Raw genomic sequence first — 18,334 nt, forward strand, 5'->3', positions numbered from 1 at the left:
CTCGAAAAGTGTTTGGCATGTATTAAAAAAAAGCATATACAAAATGGTACTTCCAATTTTGGTAAGTGTTCCAAGTAAGGTACAATCATCTGCTATCAGTACAGCCACAATTTTAAGCAAAAGCTAAACTGAAGCAAGCCTTTGCACAAAGCTTAAATTTCACTATTCCTTAAGACTAGCTTGTTGTGTTAAATTCCTAGTACTCCATTAAATACCCTCTGTTTTGGTGAAAGTCTTCTGTATAACCGTCACCACCTTATTTTTACTAATCCATTTCAAACTAGCTTTGTGAATTCTCAAAATTCAACTTCAGATTACTCCATTGCTAATGCACCTTAAGGCTTTGGTTTTTTCTTTAGTAGCTGCAGATTACCTCAAAAAGTCAGATGAGCACCTTTCCTCCTACTTGCAAGATCTTAATACAACAAAAGGAAGCATGTTTCCTTCGCTTTTATGTCTCATCTTCCATAAGGAATAAGCATGCAAATAATCCATATCCCTACACTTCCACAGCAGGGTTCAGCTACTCAGAGCAGGTTATTTATAGTAGTATACCCAGTGGCAGAGTGGACAAAAGCTTGTTGCTACAGTACATAGACACTTACGCTTCAATTTTTCCATTAGGTCTAATGGGATTTCATGTATCCTTGATGCCATCTCCTGCAGATGTTGACACGATGCCAGCAACAGGGAGTATTTTCTTTCATCAAGAGGACTTGGCGATGATGTCCTGGTAAATTCTTCATCCAGTTTGAAGAGTTCTAGAGGACTGCACAATCCATCTCTTCCTCTTTCTTCTGGTGCAAGGCTTTGGTCTGATCTACCACTTACAGTTTCATCTCCATTATGTGTTTGATGCAGCTCCTCTTCACTTCCAGAGGCAGTCTTTTTCAGCTCTTTATGCATGTTTAAGAGGGACTGTAGATCTAGCTTTGATTTTTGAATATCGTCCTTATTTTCTGAACCACCTGTTACACTTGCGCTGTCTACTACATCAAAATCAGACTCTGAGCTTACAGATTTGTCGAGATCGGTGAGATCAAGAGATTTTGGCAGTGTCTCATCCAATATCCCCACGTAGCCAGTTTCAGAACTAACAGAACTTAAGAATGGAAATAAATTTGAGTGAAGCATCCTATCCACTAAGGAACCCTGAAAGTGGTCTGAAGGCAGAACATTTGTTACATTATTGTTTTCTGAACAAGTATCTGGAGTATTCATGCTCTTATTTACATATTGAAAAGTCTCTTCTTCTGGATCTTCTAGAGCACTTTTGTTCAAAACAATACATTTTAATTCCTGTGCTTCGGTTGTCTCACTCTCTTGCTTTCCAGATGTTTCTGAAACTGGAGATTCAATGATATGACTTATGCTCATCTGCTCTTGAGGTCTAAATTCTGTAGAACTTACTTGGGACTTCCTGTCTGACAAGGGAGGATCACAGTCAGGTACAGGAGATGCAGGGATGGAGCACATGTATCTAGAGTCTGCAGGCTTCTGCATTATAGGTCTAGCATCCATTGGAGCTTCTTCTAGCATTACCTCAGTTGGGGCCAGCTCTGTGTCTGATGAGCCCTCAGTTTCAACAGCTTTTGTCCATGAGCTTGAAATTTCAGTAGCTAAATGGAACAAACCACGGTAAAATTTTAGTCTTTCAAACTCTCAGTCAATCTGTTCTTCCTCTGTCCCTTCAGTAACAGAAGCGTCATGGTTTAACCCCAGCCAGCAACTAAGTATCATGTAGCCGCTCGCTCACTTCTCCTCCTGCCCACCGCAGTGGGATGGGGGAGAGAATTGGGGAAAAGAAAAACTTGTGGGTTGAGATAGGAACAGTTTAACAGGACAGAAAGGACGACAAGGACAGAAAGGACGACAAGGACAGAAAGGACGACAAGGACAGAAAGGACGACAAGGACAGAAAGGACGACAAGGACAGAAAGGACGACAAGGACAGAAAGGACAATAATAATAGAATTGGAATATACAACACAAGTGATGCACAGTGCAGTTGCTCACGACTGGCTGACCAATGCCCAGTCAGTTCCCAAGCAGCGATCCACCCCCGCCATCTCTCCCTACTTTATATACTGGGCGTGACATCACATGTTATGGACTATCCTTTTGGCCAGTTTGGGTCAGCTGTCCTGGCTGTGTCCCCTGTCAACTTCTTGTGCTCCTCCAGCCTTCTTGCTGGCTAGGCATGAGAAGCTGAAAAATCCTTAACTTAGTAGAATTATTCTCATACTGAAGTCAAAACATAACACTATACCAGCTACTGTTAAGAAAATTAACTCTATGCCAGCCAAAACCAGCAAAACAAGCAATCCAAGAAGGAAGATGTATAGCTGCTTCATATTGTTTACGCTTAGTTTTTTTCCTCAACACAAAGGGGATTCTACACAGGAAAAAAAAAAGTTTAATCAAATTCACAGTATTCACATTGTGTTAGGCCTACATCTTACTGGCCTACTATGCTGTATTACAGAGTGAGCCATTATGGTAACTTGCAGCTGCACTGAAATAATTATCTTTTTCTTCCTGTGTGACGTGCGCAAGGTCAATGAACTAATTGCATTTCCCATCAATGAGTATTATAAAAACAAGTGGTTTAGACTTACGCAGATTTTCTGGAGTTCGGGGAATTGTTTTCCTTACTAAAAATGGGTTAAAAGACAGTGAGCTTATGAGATCTTCTAATGCCATGCCTTTTCCTTCACCATTCTGAGGCGACTCAGATACCACCGACTTTGCAACCTGTAGGATGTTAGAGAAGGGTAAATCCTGAGAAAGCAAGGTTACAACCCCTTTATTTCTGTCACTTACAGCTCAAAATAAATCCCATTCTCCAAATGATCAGAAGAGTTTGGAATCTCCTGACTACTCTTCTGCCATTTACTACATAGGTTCACAATGACCACAGTGTCCTACAAACACAAAATGAAGATAGGGGACTGAAATCAGAATTCAGTTCTAAGTTCCCTCATCATCTACGAATCCAACTTTAAAATAAGAAAATGTGCTCAGATAAATAAAATGTATTTAAGACACTAGTCAAGAACTGCATAAGCATGAAGACTAGAGCTACATTTACACAAGTAAAACAGTTTAGCAGATAAAAAGTAACTGTACCATTTCAGTGAAAGATGCAACCTACTTTCCAAATCAAGCTGCGGCACATTTTACAGTAACTCTTGTGAAGGAATTTCTCAGTTAAATCTTAAATAAAATACTCAGAAGAGGAAATACTTAAACTCCTGCTTAAAATTCTCAAGCCCCTCTTAAATATTTAACCTTCATAACTTCAGAAACAAAAAGCACTACTGACTTCTTCAAATATGCAGTGGCTCATAAATTAAGGTATGAGAGGTGACAAAAATCATACCATGATTCTACTGAAAGTGCTATTCACTTCACCGTCATTTTAAGTATGACAGCTGCACAAGCGCCATACTTTCAGGGTGTACTTACTTGGGCAGTCACCCCTAAAACTCAGTGACGCAGATTACTATCCAGCAGAAAAAAGTAACTTTTCACATATGCAGATTACAAGAGGCATTTAATGATATAAGGAGTAATTTGTTGTCCGAACTTAATGACCATTTATTTAAATACAAACAAACAAACAAATTTTTCCTAACCTCTTCTGCCAGTTCATCTCTGGCTTTCTGAAGAAGGTCTTCTTTTTTAACAGGAGACTCTGTCGGGAGAACACAATCACCTGCACTCTCCAACACTTCTGAAATGGCTGACTCATTCTTTCCATTTTTTAAGATATTTGGAGGCTCAGGCTTTTCTTCCCCCTCACACATTTCACTGTGCAAGTTCTAGAAGAATACACAGGAATTATTAGAAGTTTTAAACTCAAGTGTCAAAAAATTAGCATGAAGAAGCTGCTGTACCAGTTCTGAACAGCAATGGCCTTAGCATTTAGTCAATAAAAATACTTCAGTCTCAAATTCTAAACACAAAATAGTTTTACAATCATATTTAAAGTAGGAGACAAGTAGTGGCTAGGATAGAGTGTTGCATAGAACACAGGTGACTCATCCATAACTACCTTGAACGCACTACAGTGAACAATTGTGCATTGGCCAACTGTACATCCAAGTTGCTTTTAGGCCACATTGTAACCCTTAAGTTCAAACACAACTTAAAGAAACATCAAAATCTGACCACTGCTCACACCAAAAAAGACTGTTTCAGCAAGCAGGGTATCAGTGACACACTGTATGTTGTACTGGAAGTCAGGTGCAAGTGCACCTACTTCCTAGTGTCCTTGCCTAAAGCTTAATAAAGTCCCTGACAGATAGCTCTAACAGTTTTACAGGACTGACTCAGATTTGTAAAAGCACCACTTTAAAAAACTAAACCAACAACAAAAAAACACCCCCCACCCCCCCAAATACTAAGTCTAGCTTTCGATCAATGTGAAAAGCAAATATCCTAAGTTTAACTTATTTGACAGGGAGGAAATTACTGAAGAATAACCTTTTCAATTAACACATCTCTGTTTTCAGATGCTTTTGACAACTCCAAAGGCACTGAAGAGATCCTTGGCGCAGTGGTGGAGATGAAGGGTGATTTAAAAAAAAAAAAAAAAAGAAAATTTAGAGACAAATAAAACAAGTGGCATGCAAATCTTAGTAGCAAGCCATTACATATTGTGTGCCCCGTATCTGTCCGTTACGATTTCCCTCAATTCGTCCCGGTCATCAGAAGGCAATTTTACTATAGGGAGAACCTGTGACAACTAGAGCAGATGTAGCCCCAGTTGTGTATCAGCCTCCCAAAATTAATAAATTACAAAACTTCTCTCTTGATCACCAAATAGAAAAAGAAGGGATTTTATGACACATTTTGTAAACAAGTCTTCTGTATTCTGCAATCAAAGATAACTGGAAAGTCTCCTGTGGACTTGACAATGTTCTTTTCCTTAGATATTCTTCCTCTGAACAGCCTCTGGCATCCACAGGTCTTTTCCTATATGAACTTACTGATATTTAACAATCACCTAGCTACTGAAAGCTTCAGTCTTATCACTTCTGACGAGTGTAGTGCTAATTGCATAGCTCTCTAAAGTGTAAGGTACATTCCATGCTTCTTGGGGAGAACATGCCTTAAAACATTAGTATTTGCTATTGTCTGTCTTCAGAATCAGAAGCAGATAAAAATCCATGATGCATGAAGTCACTGAGAGAAATCTGGGCTTTAATTGTCAACTACTTGGGCAACCTTTGAGACTTGCATGCAACTACATCTACTGACGTCTAAGTATAGGGCAGCCTTCCTTTGCGAATTCCCTTTCTCTCCTAGTAGGTAACTTTCAAGTATCTGTAGGAGTCCTATTATGAAATACAGGGTTATTCAAAAGGTCATGAAGCCTTCCTGAACTAAGTAAATGACAAACAGGCCAAAACTTTTTGGAATACCATTGTTTTGTGTTCTGTCCTTTGCTGGAACTGCAGTTAGAGAAGTTACAGAACAAAGTGATTTCAGAAGATTCAGGAGAAAAACCTTGTCAGGAAGGTTTAGCTAGCACAGTAATTCTGCTTGGCAGTCAGGGGTTTTTGTTTTGGTTCAGTTTTAGTTGTTGGGGTTTTTTTAAACACAAAAGAAGGGCTCCTGTGAACGTCTGTTCTTTTATTCTCAGGCTATACTGAACATACATGCCCATCTCAACCCAGAATTCTCCATTTTCTCCACCCACCTCTTAAAGCTTGAAATAACATAATTAAAAAATGAGATAAAAACCTTGCAGCTTGGCTGCTGCACATCCTATTCAGCAGCAACCAGCTGATCTATCAGTCACCAGCTGGAGAAAGTGGCAGTTACTTTAGGACTATCTTACTCAATCAGGTGGGTGTGACATGTAAGCAGTGGGCTACTGAATTATTCCACTAAGGATCAAGAGATGCAATATATTCAACTCCAATAAGTAAATTTCTATCTTTTCCACTGCTTTTTTATCAATTTCTCATTAGCATCATACCATCCTGGTGGTGGTTCTGACTCATCTGTCATAGTTTCCAATGCCTCAGCATCCTCCTGGTAAGGTACTTCATGAACAGAGTCAAAAACATCTAGAAAAGCAAGTCAGGAGTTTTATTATTGCTTCCAGTTTTTTTGCTTCACCTTCCCAGGTGACACAAGATTCAGACCACTTCTATATTCAGGGGATGGACTTTACGAACACTTGAAGAAAAGTAAATTAATACATAAGCAGGGCAGTGGAATCAATCCTTTTGCTCAGGTACCACCTGCAGCCACAGATGCCACTAGCAGCCAGCACCTATTTGTGTTGTTCCTGAACACATGTTTGAGAGGCATGATGCTACCTGCTGCCCTGCACATATCAATCATTCGTTCCACCTTCATCCAAACTGCAATCCCAGCCACTTGTCATCATTATACCCTCCCTCTCCACACACGCATCAATTGTGTGGCACGTCAGTTCCACAAAGCAAAATCCCACCCACATTTTCCCCACCATCTCCACCTGCATTTATCAATAAATCTCTCTGTGGACGTACTCATCCCTCTGATCAACACTGTCAGTCCAAGCAAGGCAAGGCACACTATAAGGAAATGTTTTGCACATTATCAGAGGTCTGCATACCTCAGCTCAGGACTCTCTAGAACAAAAAAATACCAATTTTGGTACATCATTCGAATAAACAGCCAAAGTCTAATATCAGTAGTTCTCTACTAACCCTAAAATTCAGCTTGCACAGCACAAATGGCACTTCCTTTTGTATTCAACGCAACACTACCTCCAAAATCCAAGCTCACTTCAAGAAGTTCAGTGACGTTAACTTTTTTTTTTTAAGGCTTACTATGTTAACAGGCAGAAAGTTAGTTTTCTTAGCAGCTGGTTTCGCAGATCAAGCCTCTTAACCACAGAGCAGAGAGAATGCCACAGACATCAGTTTGTCTCAAGCTTTCTAGTATTACCAGAAGCTCAGAGCATTATTGCACAGTGCTTCAATCTTTGAAATTTTTAAGGCACATAACCTTCCATTTGCAATTCTGTAGCCTTTCCTTTATGGCTTCTAGACTTAAACCCATATACCCTCAGACTGCTATAGCAGTGCTTTCACCTTTGTAACTGTCCTGGGTTCAGCTGGGACAGAGTTAATTTTTACAGGAACCTGGGAGGTGGGGGGCATAGCCGGGGCAGCTGACCTGAACTAGCCAAGGAGCTATTCCATACCATGTGACATCATGCTCAGTATATAAATGGGGAGCAGGCCAGGGCGGGGGGGGGGGCTGGTCTTGGCTTTCGAGGGGGGGAAGTGGTGGAGCGTCGGGTCCGGGTGGTGAGCAGTTGCACTGTGCATCACTCTTTTTGTATACTCTTTCATTAGTACCGTTGTTGCTGTTGTAATTTCTTTGTGTTGTCCCAGCAAACTACCTTTATCTCAAACCTCGAGGTTCCAGGTTTTTTTTTCTTTTCTCTCCCCTGTCTCCTCCCGATCCCACCGGAGGGGGGCGGGAGGAGTGAGCAAGCGGCTGCGTGGTCCTTTGTTACCGGCTGGGCTGAAACCATGACAGTAACCAAAAGGATCTTCTCCCTGTTGCTTTGCACCTTGAAGTTCCTACTTCCTACACACTTCTGCTATGTCTTTCTTCCTAAAAGGGACTGCAAATGACATATGATTCAAGCTGTCTTCCCCCTCCTTTTCCACCCTTGCTTTGTAGCTTCTAATTTATAACTCTATACTAGGGACAGTCAACACCTGGCCAACAAGCACTACCCAGTAAAATACAATCAGCTCACCAGCTGATTAGCATGTGCAACATACACGTCTGATCAAAGTGACCTCTGATCAGCCCTATTAAGCTAATGACTGAAAGCAATCAACACAGAGATCAAGTAAGGTCCTGATCAAATAGCACAGTTACTGTAGAATAAGTATTTCAGAATGCACCAGGGAAAGATGTTTACCTGGGAGGACACGTTCAATTTCTTTTCCCAGCTGGCCAATGGGAAAAGTTTTAGCTTCTTTCTCTCCTTCGTATTACACCTCCAACCTGAAGCAACTTTTACTGTTAGAGTGAATGTATTCTCTACAACCCATGAGTGAACCTTTGTACACAGAAATCTGTCTCAACATGCTTCATGCAACAACAACAAAATACCAAACAGCTCCAGTGCTGGTTTTTTTGCCATATCAAAAGCTTCAGAGAATCTTTGAGATACCACAAGGTTGAAAAATGTAAGGCAAATGTAGCAAGGGGTCATGCAGAACCAGATTATCAGAGACTGTCAAAGATACTTGCAAACTCAAGCAGGGAGTCTTTTCAACTCCAAGTGACTTTTAACAATTGGGGCGGGGGGGAAGGCAGGGGAAGGGAAAGAAGCTTCTCCTGTTCACCAACCTGAAAGTGATACTTGATACTGACAAAAGATGTTATCCTCATCATCTTCTTCTGCAAGATTAGAAGAATGGGGTGACAAAGCCTCTAAAAAATCCTGAAGTTCCTTTCAAAAGAAAACAAACAGTTACGGAAGCAGGCTGAAAAAAATCCGCATATCAACAGCAATTAACAGACAATTATTTACAACAGCTGTTCTGCAAACCAGCTGTCAGACTCAACACAAAATTTTTCCCCTCTCTGCTGGGTAGCTAGGCAAGGGTATAACCTCAGATCCCTGTACCAATGTGAGTGTCAGAATGGAAATGATTGTTCATTCATCTAGCCGATCACTTTAAAAGGGAAAAACAGAACTCAGCAGATGTTCAGACTGACGGCACACAAGAGCTCAATTTCCACAAGGGGACGGACATGGACAAAACCAAAGCCAATCAGCTCGCTCTTATGCTGATCTACTGTCTTGACAAGATGGTTCCATACCCCATCTCAAATGAAGACACCAGCTGTCATTAAGTCACACATATCTTCTTTAAGACAGACTACGTCATAAAGCAATTTCTGCTATACTGTGCTATCTGATTCCCTAACCTTACATACAAAGCTTAAGTGTTGCAATAGAACACACCAGCGTAGGTGTATATGCTCTCTCACCTTCACCCTTTCTCTTTCCCAGAATCAGATAAATTGAAAACTACTTACTGGATCCTGAGCCAAGGCTAAATCAAAAGGACATAGGCCAAGAAAGCTCTTCCACCTCTCTTCCCAGCCTTCCTGTTCTTTAGAAATCGACCCACTCACTGACATACAATGCTGTTGCTCTGCTTTTAGCCTGTAACATAAGAGCACGGAAAACAAACACAACACATCTGTTGGTGGAGACAATTCTGCATAAAGACGGAGAGTATTATGAGTTCCCCTCATCCTGCAAAATCTTTGATATGTATCAACTTATTCATGCACTTTTACATGCACCAAGAACTAACTGAAACAACCTAAAAAGCAGCTGCTAGGTAGTCTTCACGTTTCTTATACTAGAATTGGAGGAACTATACTAAAATACATAACAGACAATGAGATACAGACTTAAACTTTCCCTAAGCCAGTTGCAGATAATGTTCTAAAATCCCATGAACATAACAAGAAAAAAAAACATAAAAATCAGATCAGCTAGCAAACAAGGTCCCCACAAACAAAGCCTGAAGTGTTAACGAAGCAAGGGCATCGTGGTTTAACCCCCGCCAGCAACTAAGCACCACTCAGCCACTCACTTGCTCCCCCCCCCCCCTCCCAGTGGGATGGGGGAGAAAACCAGGAAAAGAAGTAAAACTCATGGGTTGAGATAAGAATGGTTTAATAGAACAGAAAAGAAGAAACTAATAAAATGACAACAGCAATAATAAAAGGATTGGAATATACAAACAATGCACAGTGCAATTGCTCACCACCTGCTGACTGATGCCACCCGTTAGTCCCCGAGTGGCGATTCCCCCCACCCCTCACTCCCCCCAGTCTCTATACTAGATGTGACATCACATGGTATGGAATACCCCTTTGACCAGTTTGGGTCAGGTGCTCTGGCTGTGTCCTGTGCCAACTTCTTGTGCCCCTCCAGCCTTCTTGCTGTCTGAGCACGAGAAGCTGAAAAATCCTTGACTTAGTCTAAACACTACTTAGTAGCAACTGAAAACATCAGTGTGTTAGCAACATTCTTCTCATACCTAACTCAAAAAACATAGGACTCTACCAGCTACCAGGAAGACAATTACCTCTAACCCAGCTGAAACCAGGACAAAGGGCAAAAAGCTTAAGTTACCTAGAGAAGAATCCCAGTTAAAAGTTATATAGACAATCAAGACAAATGTGAATTTCCCAGAGGCAAAGGAAAGATTGAACCAACATGTTCTCACTATAAATTATATTATTTTAGAAAAGACTTCAAGGCAGGAAGACATGATCCTTAGACAGAAGAACAGGGAACCAGAGAAAATTTCCAGGCAATTACCTCACTGCTGCCAAACACTGTAGTACTTTATTGCAGAGCACACTCCTATCTTCAATGGCCTGAAGTTGTTTTAAATCACATTGACAATGTTCATCTCTCAACGTCCTCAGGGCTTCATTTAATAACTGAATGACTGTTAAGAAATTCAGTTTTTCAGCTTCATACACGCTTCCTGTACACAACTTGAAGTATAGCAAGCAAGAAAAAAAGAATTAGTGAACAGCATCAATATCAGAAAGTTTTGTCTTCCATAGTCAGAGCAAGGATACAAAGTTCCACTTTGTATTTTGATTAAGTTCCCAACTGTTTCATTTTTCAAAAAAAATGCTCTCTAGATTTAGACCTCAGGTTTGTTTTCTAGAATCAGCTGCTTGAAAACAGCCTATAAAGCAATACAAACTAAGAAAACTTCAACTAATGAGGTATTCTGTTGAACCACTGCCCCAAAAGATGTGGCAGGCCTGAACAGCACCATATACTACACACTGGAAACAAAAGCCCATTAGTTAAAGCAAGAGTTAAACTTGTCAACATAGTTTTAAATGTCTAAACAACAAAAAAATCAGGCACTAATTAGGCAGACTTATGAATGCAGTTATCAAACTTAAAAATGGTTGAAACATAACCATACAAACCAGCAACATAATCACAACAAACTTTCACATACAAATTAGACATATTTTCTCTATCCTTGAGCAACCACCTCCTATCATCCGTGAAGTACTTTTTTTAAAGGTATCTAATTACAACCCTGGGGACTGAAAAAAACAAACCAGAGTTTAGCAAGAGGGACAAAAATTACTTACTTGCTGTATGTCACTTTCAACTCTGTGAGCCAACAGCTGTGGAACACTGAAAGCAACCTTAGTTCCATCTAAAATGCACTGACCAGCACAATCTTCAAGTACAGAATCCACAGCTTCCTTTTCCTTTTTCAGAGATGTAAGCATTTCCATTATAAGTGTCCACATACTGCGGACCTTAACAGGCAAGACAGACAAAAACGCTACGTTAAAATGTTTGCCATAATATCTATAATGACGGAGTACCAAAACAGCGTAAAGGCAGATGAAGGGACCTGCATAATCGCAGGCAGGCAAGTGGTAATAACAGTATCTGAGAGTAAGTGTTGCAGAAATGTAAGAAGAAATACAGTACGCTGCCACAGCAGAAAAAAAATGCTCACCTTTTGAATTCTCTCAGTTCTGTCATTTTTAGTTTGGTCATTTTGTTTCATCCTATATGCACATGCAAAACAAAAGTTCAGGTGGACTACAGTGAAATTATAGTTCGTATTTCATAAAACTGAGTAAGAAATCAATTTTAGATATGCTTAGTTACAAGGAGGAACACTTACTTCTGAGACTGTGTCTGCAAGACTGCATATTCAGACTTCACCTCTTCCATTTCTTTCATTAAAAGCCTAGCAAAAAAGTTAACAGTTAGCACAGATTTTTTAAAAATCCAAGTTTCTACTCTGCTGTTCTCAGAATTCCTTGCAATGACTAGCCAATCACACTCACTCTTTCCAAATCGGCATACTGAGGCAGTTTTGGAACAATGCAATAAAAACGCATCCTTGACTTCCTTGCCATGACTTTGTGCAGAAAGACAAGCCAGGAAAGCCACCAAGATATTTATAAATTAAGCAATTAAGATTGTTGCTTATTCTACTGCAAAGGAACAGCTTTTATTAGACCCAAGAACAATACTGAAGTTACTAGAAACGCACCTATCAATATACACCACCAAATATATTCAGCAATTGTACAGTCCCCAAATCCTTCAGTTTCAAAAAAATACAGAACAGAATACTGGAGTACAAACAGCTGGACCACCAAAGTCCTTTTCCCAAAGCCAAAGTGCTTTTATTAAATTTTTAAGGATGTTAAAAACACAGAGGCCTGATTTTCAGAAACACCGGGTGCCTGAATCTTGTTGAATGCATTGATCTTCTGATGCTTTGTTGAGAATGAAAAAACTAAAGAATTACGTTCTTGAAGAGTACCACTCACAAGGTAAGTAAGACCACTAACACTTCCCAAGCAGGGTGAGAGGGGATGCAGAATTACAGAGATCAGAGAAGCTTAGGAGATTTTGACCTCTGGAAATTATACTGTTGAGCGTTCCATTGAAAGCAGAGCCTTCAATTATATTACTCATGGCCCTGTCAAGCCAAGTCTTGAACATTTCTAGCAAGGGAGATTCCACCACTTACCTGGGCAACCTATTCCAGTGTCTAATTGTTCTCACATGAGATTTTTTATTTTTTTTTAAATCCAGGTGGAGTTTTCCTTTGGGCCTGTTGCCTCCTGTCCTGTCACCATACATCCTTGTGAAGAGAGTACCTCCATCTTCTCTACAACTACTTTTGAGACACTGGAAGACTGTGATTAAACCCCCTAAGCTTTGTCTTCCTCAGGCTAAACAAACCCAATTTCTACATCTTTTACTCGTATGTGTCAAGTTCTCCCATCTTCTAACCATTATGGTCCTCTGCAACACTCTCCTACCTTTCAATCTCTCTCCTCAACTGGGGGGACCAAAACTGAACACAGTATCCCAGCTGTGGCCTTAGAATTGCCAGGTAGAGTGAAATACATCTTGATCTGCTGGCTGTCCTCCTTTTCATGCAGCCTAGGAGGCTGTTGGACTTCTTGGCTACCAGGGCACACTGCTGACTCATGCTCAGCCTGTGGCCCAACACTACTCTCACCTCTAGTTCTTCTTAGCAGAGCTGCTTCCCAGCCAAGAATCCACAAGCCTGTGCTGCTGTTGGGGATTATTCCTCCCCAGGCGTAGGACTTCACACCGATCTTTGTTAAAGCTCACATAATTCTTGCTGGGCAAGTCTCCAAACCCAGCAAGGTCTCCTCATTCTGTGCAATAGCTCTTCATGCCAGTATATCTACCTTTCCTCACAGTTTGTGATCATCTGCAAGTTTGGTTCATTTGCATTCAATACTGTCATCCATATCCCTTATGAAGACAAGAAATAGTTTAAGACACAGTATCAACCTCAAAAGAATTCCACTCATGATCACCTACCAGTTAAGACTTTGAGGCACTACCACGCTTTGGGCTCACCCCTTTAGCTAGCCTTCTACCTTTCCAAAGGTGACACAGCAATTCTGTTAAGTCTCTCTGCACCCTTGGATGCATTCCATCAGGTAGCAAAGGTTTGTCTATGTCCAGTTTATACACATGAACCACCGCTCTACCCTCTTCTGCTATCAGTAGTTTGTTGCTTCCTTCATCATTGCTTCTTGGCACAGAGACTGGGCTACTGACCTTATCCCTGAAGACAGAGGCAAAGAAGACACTGGGTGTTTCAGCCTGTGACACTTGTAACTGAACTTACCATTTCATTCAGAAGCAGACCTAAATCCTTCCACTTCCTAACAACATACCTATGGAAGCCTTTTCTCAGGCTCTTGCCACGCTCTTGGACCTTTAGCTGAACTTTGGCCTTCATAACTACATCACTGCACACCTGAGAAATATTTCTGTACTTAGGTCTGGGAGTCAGTCCCCTCTTCCATATTCCATATGCTGCTGCTTTGGTTTCTGAGCTCTATCACTAGCTTACTGTTTTAATCAGGCTGGTTTCTTGTTATGCCTGTTTCTTTTCCCACTTAAGGGGAAGGGCCATGCTTGAGCTTCAGCAAGGATCTCTGAAAATATCCTAGCACTCCTGAGCCCTTCTGCTTTCCACAAGATACCTCCTGGCAGTTCCCTGTGCAACTGGAAATATGCTCTTTTAAGTCCAGTGTCACTACTCTTCCACTTGTCTTCCTCATGTCCCTCAGGATCTTAAGTTCCACAGTCTTGGCTGTGGTGACTATAAGGCTCCTGTTGGCAGTTATATCTCCAGAAAAGGTTCTCTTACTTGTAAGCAGCAAGTTCAAAAGAGTGCCACTCCTACTCAGCCCACCCAGTGATTGCATTGCAAAATCATCCTCAGTGCACTCCAGTTCCCCGGATTGCTAATGCACCACCATGCTGCTTTCCCAGCAAATACCAGGGTAAGCTGAAATCCTGTGTAGGAATCAAGGCCTGCAGGTCAGAGGTGCATTTGATTGGTCTGAAGAAGGCCTCATATACCTTCCCTTGTGTAGAGGGAGAGGTGTAGAGCAGAAATCCACCATGAGGTCTCCCTTGATGCTAAACCCTCTGATCTTCATCCAAAGGCATGAAACACATCGGTCCTCTCACACAGAGCTATGCTACATGCACTGAAACCGCTCTTTTACCTACAGTGCAATCCCCCTCCTTTTCTGCCATTTACTGAACAGCTTGCAACTGTCCATGACAGTGATCCAGTCATGTAAACTATCCCTCCCCAACTCTGTAAATTCCACTAATACATAAGTCTGTGCCTGCACAGAAAGTTCCAGTTACTCTTGTTTCTCAAACGGGGGATGTCTTCCATACACAAGAATAAAGAACAGCATAATTCTGGTGAAGTAATTAAGGATTATGTAAATAAAATGTGTCCCACGGTAATTAACCAAAGACCAAATGTTTCATCCTAAGACAGTTATATTCTAAGACACGGCCCTTCAAACATTAAGAAATCATAGTGCTGTACATGCAGAATTCCCTGATCATTTTTAATGCCCAAGCAACCTTATCTTCCAAACTATAGCATCTCCTAACTGAAGAACTCATTTCTTTAGACTGCTATGCTTCACAAAAGATGCAACAAACAGTAGAACTTTCAATTAAAGGAGGTAAAGGGGAAAAAAATGGGGAGAAGCTCAACAGAACTCATGATGTAAAGCAGATGCAGCCTCCTCAAATCCTTTTAATAACACACACACAAAAGCCAGTTTTTATGGAAAGACTCCAGTTCTTTAAAAGCATTACTTACTGCGCTTTTTTCTCATATTCTTGAATAACAAAAGCTTCCTTTTGAAAAATTTGCAGAAGTTTATTGTATGCAACTCTACACCTTGCATCTGCCAGGTACATATCCTCAGGTCCCAACTTCACAGCTTCAGCAAAAGGTATATCAGTGCCTAAATGGAAGTTAATGTTTGGATTACATCATTCGCTTTTAGCAAATAAGCAGGTTCCTAATCTACATAGTTTGAATTGAAAGAATCACAAATCACAATGCCCATTTTACCTGGGCTGAAACAGAGTATGCAGTGTGCTGTCTTTTTTTGCCAGTTCTTTCTGTTGTATATTTTCACTCCCTCACTCTCGCTCCCTTTCCCTATTCTTTAGGTCAACAGAACAATACGAGATACCTAGAATAGACAGTTCTGATCCTTCAGAATTCCTCAAGTTGTGAGAAAGAATACAGTATAGCGGTCCAATACTTGTGGACCAAACCATTGCTTGTGTGGGTAATGGTGTACAGCATCACACAAATGAACCTTGGAGCAAAACTCATAAAGCAATACAAAGCAAAACAATCTGTATTCTTCTATCAGCAGTGGGTCTACGCAAGAGCACAGAACCCTGTGAAAGATTTTGAAGTGAGCAGCCAGCTCAGAGATGCTTAAAGCTCTTGGCGTATATTAAAGACTTGACAGATTCACTGTCAAGCATGACAAATGAAGCATTTTTATTGTTCCATTACAGCTTACCTGCGGAGTTCCTTTTCAGGTCCTCAACCAGTACATATCTTGCAAACCGATAAACCAGGTGAATAAATTTAGGACCAACAACAGTAAGTGAAGAACGTGTAACTTGTGGAAGACCGCTTTGTTTTTCCTTCTAGAAAAGTTAAATTGGTTTTAAACACAAAACTAATGTAAGAAATAAAGCCGAAACAGCCATCAAACATTTAGCCGAGTACCAAAACACTGCAGCCTACTCGCTAGCAAGCCTGATGCAGAGCTAAACTACTTTGCCACCACAGTTGACAGCTACTCTAGTCAGCAGAAGAGACTAAAACTGTTTGAATGTTCCGCCCCACCATCCCTATTTCCGTACACGAAAGACAGTTTAAATGCAAAGACTGAAATCAGTGTTGGGTCGATGTTAGAAATCTCTGCCCTTCTCAGTCACAACTGGTAATCCCTACCTTTGAAAAAACAGTCAAGTTGTCTTTCATAGTTTCTACTTAAGTCCTTAATCAGTGTACTCTGTCCTGCTTTTACCTTACTCAAAGATATTGCGTTGTTGGCTTTCACCTTGCCCTTTATTACTTAAAAATAATAGCATTCCAGTACATACAGACCTGATTTATAGAACCATCGTTAAAAGAAAGGCAGCATGAGAACTTAATAACCAATGACTGCTGAAGGAATTGACTTTGGTTTGTCTCTTCCATCAGAAAGCTCACCTTAAACTTTAGTCCCTCTCTCCACACATAAGGAAAGACTAATGTTAAAAAACGTTTTTCAAGCATGTGAAACCACTTTCACAATAATAAACACCTTCCCAGGCAATGTAAGCAAACACCTCTTAAGTTGAAGAAAGTTATTCTCACTCAGAGCTGAGGAACCCTCTAGACTTCTGTTTAAGCAAATACCACTACCCAGAAGAAAGCCTCAGCAGTTTTAAGACCTAAGATTAAGCTTCTGGCATTTAAATTTCACCATGCCACAATTTTTTGTCAAGCAAGTCTAAGATAAACTGTATGAAGTAAGACACAAGGTAAAACTGAATTTTTTGGTAAAGCAACATTACTTAAAACTCCTGTTTAAAAGCACTATATATTCTCTCAAAAAAAAAGACTGAGGCCACAGAAACCAGAAGAACATCGATTTCCACTCTTCATAATACTCACTGCAATCTCTTGTAGCCACATAAAGCACTGCCTCCTAAATTGATGGTCTGCGATCTTTCCTGATGGCGCGTAACAGCATCTTTCCATTTAAAAGGAATGGGGGAAAAAGAAGAAAAAAAAAAGAAAAAGAAAATAGCAATTTCAAAACACGTTTGAATAGTCAGTTACCTCATTAACCATTATAAGAACAAGACTAAGACAAAGATTTCTTAGTGATGCCTCCTAGACGAGCCAGAAAATGAGGGGATATAGCCTAGACCAAGAATAGCTAAAAGTTTGTTAAATGACAAGGTTTTCTTGCCATAATAAGTTAATTACAGACCATTTCAGAGACACATTCGTCTGCAGCTCTTTTTTACTCAGGAGAAGGGAAGAAGAAAAAAAAAAAAAAAAGGAGGTCAAAATGCCGACAATTTTCATGCCACTGGTCTTCCTCCAGCCACTTCTTTAAGGTGTAAGCTAAAATAGCTCAGCTGTACGAGGAAAAACATTAAAGAAGATGAGGTTCTTGCCACGTTGAAGATCCTGGCAGCAATTTGTAACTGGGAAATGTTACTCGCTGCTTGGTCACAGAAATGAATGGGAAAAGTGGATTACTATGCAACCATGAAAGTTTTTACCAAACTTTTCAAGTGACAGATACTGTAAGAAACAACTTTAATTAAGGCAAGGTTTCTGATACGTTACAGAGTTGTGACCAAAAGGAAACAAATTCTCTGACCGCATGTTCTTCTTCCACAGCGTTCCCCAACAGGCCACTTCCCCCACCCCCCCTTCACCCCCTCAGCAACTGCATAAACCATATTCTTGATTATGTCCACAGCGGTAAGCTCACAAGGCAAACACTTACCTGAAAACTTTTGCTGTGCGGGACCTGTCCAGCTTAGCAAACAAGAAGTAGGCAATGAGATGAAACATACTGTTCCTCGGGTTACCAAAGGCGTTCCTAATACGCAGATAAACAGCCACATCAGAAGTAGTTAGGAAGCCGACTGACCTCTGCATTTTAACTGGACGCTTACAATTACACAATACGACTTTATTGTAAAGCATCACAAGCAATACCCTGAACGCTTTCTTTTCTGCATAGTGAAAAATACACATCCTCCAGCCTACCTGACGAAGCTGAAGTAATTTCGGTGAGAGCGTTTTCTCTCAAAGAAGTTTTAAAACCAAGAGGTACGGAGCCAGCCAGCTCACTCTCTCCAGCT

At 40.7% G+C, this 18,334-nt stretch overlaps 1 protein-coding gene and 1 non-coding gene across 4 annotated transcripts in view; both read right to left on the reverse strand.

Annotated features, from left to right (window-relative positions):
• Positions 1–18,334, reverse strand: part of LOC142026748 (stabilizer of axonemal microtubules 1-like) — a 54,412-nt gene that overhangs the window by 35,587 nt on the left and 491 nt on the right. The window contains exons 2-16 of one of the 3 annotated variants that reach the window (XM_075020037.1): positions 17,974–18,069; positions 17,124–17,202; positions 15,976–16,105; positions 15,252–15,399; positions 11,736–11,801; positions 11,565–11,616; positions 11,185–11,358; positions 10,379–10,560; positions 9,076–9,205; positions 8,380–8,482; positions 5,990–6,080; positions 4,489–4,552; positions 3,639–3,824; positions 2,619–2,754; positions 606–1,619 (exon numbers count right to left, since the gene is read on the reverse strand). In XM_075020037.1, the coding sequence (XP_074876138.1) occupies positions 606–1,619; positions 2,619–2,754; positions 3,639–3,824; positions 4,489–4,552; positions 5,990–6,080; positions 8,380–8,482; positions 9,076–9,205; positions 10,379–10,560; positions 11,185–11,358; positions 11,565–11,616; positions 11,736–11,801; positions 15,252–15,399; positions 15,976–16,105; positions 17,124–17,202; positions 17,974–18,069 (2,651 nt within the window). Of the gene's footprint in view, positions 1–605; positions 1,620–2,618; positions 2,755–3,638; positions 3,825–4,488; positions 4,553–5,989; positions 6,081–8,379; positions 8,483–9,075; positions 9,206–10,378; positions 10,561–11,184; positions 11,359–11,564; positions 11,617–11,735; positions 11,802–15,251; positions 15,400–15,975; positions 16,106–17,123; positions 17,203–17,973; positions 18,228–18,334 lie in introns of those variants that run through there. The other 2 variants (XM_075020036.1, XM_075020039.1) reach the window with 2 other exon arrangements.
• LOC142027548 (small Cajal body-specific RNA 8) lies at positions 4,660–4,789 on the reverse strand. The gene has a single exon (XR_012649179.1).

The sequence above is a fragment of the Buteo buteo genome, chromosome Z, assembly GCF_964188355.1.
Source record: "Buteo buteo chromosome Z, bButBut1.hap1.1, whole genome shotgun sequence".
Lineage (NCBI taxonomy): Eukaryota > Metazoa > Chordata > Aves > Accipitriformes > Accipitridae > Buteo > Buteo buteo.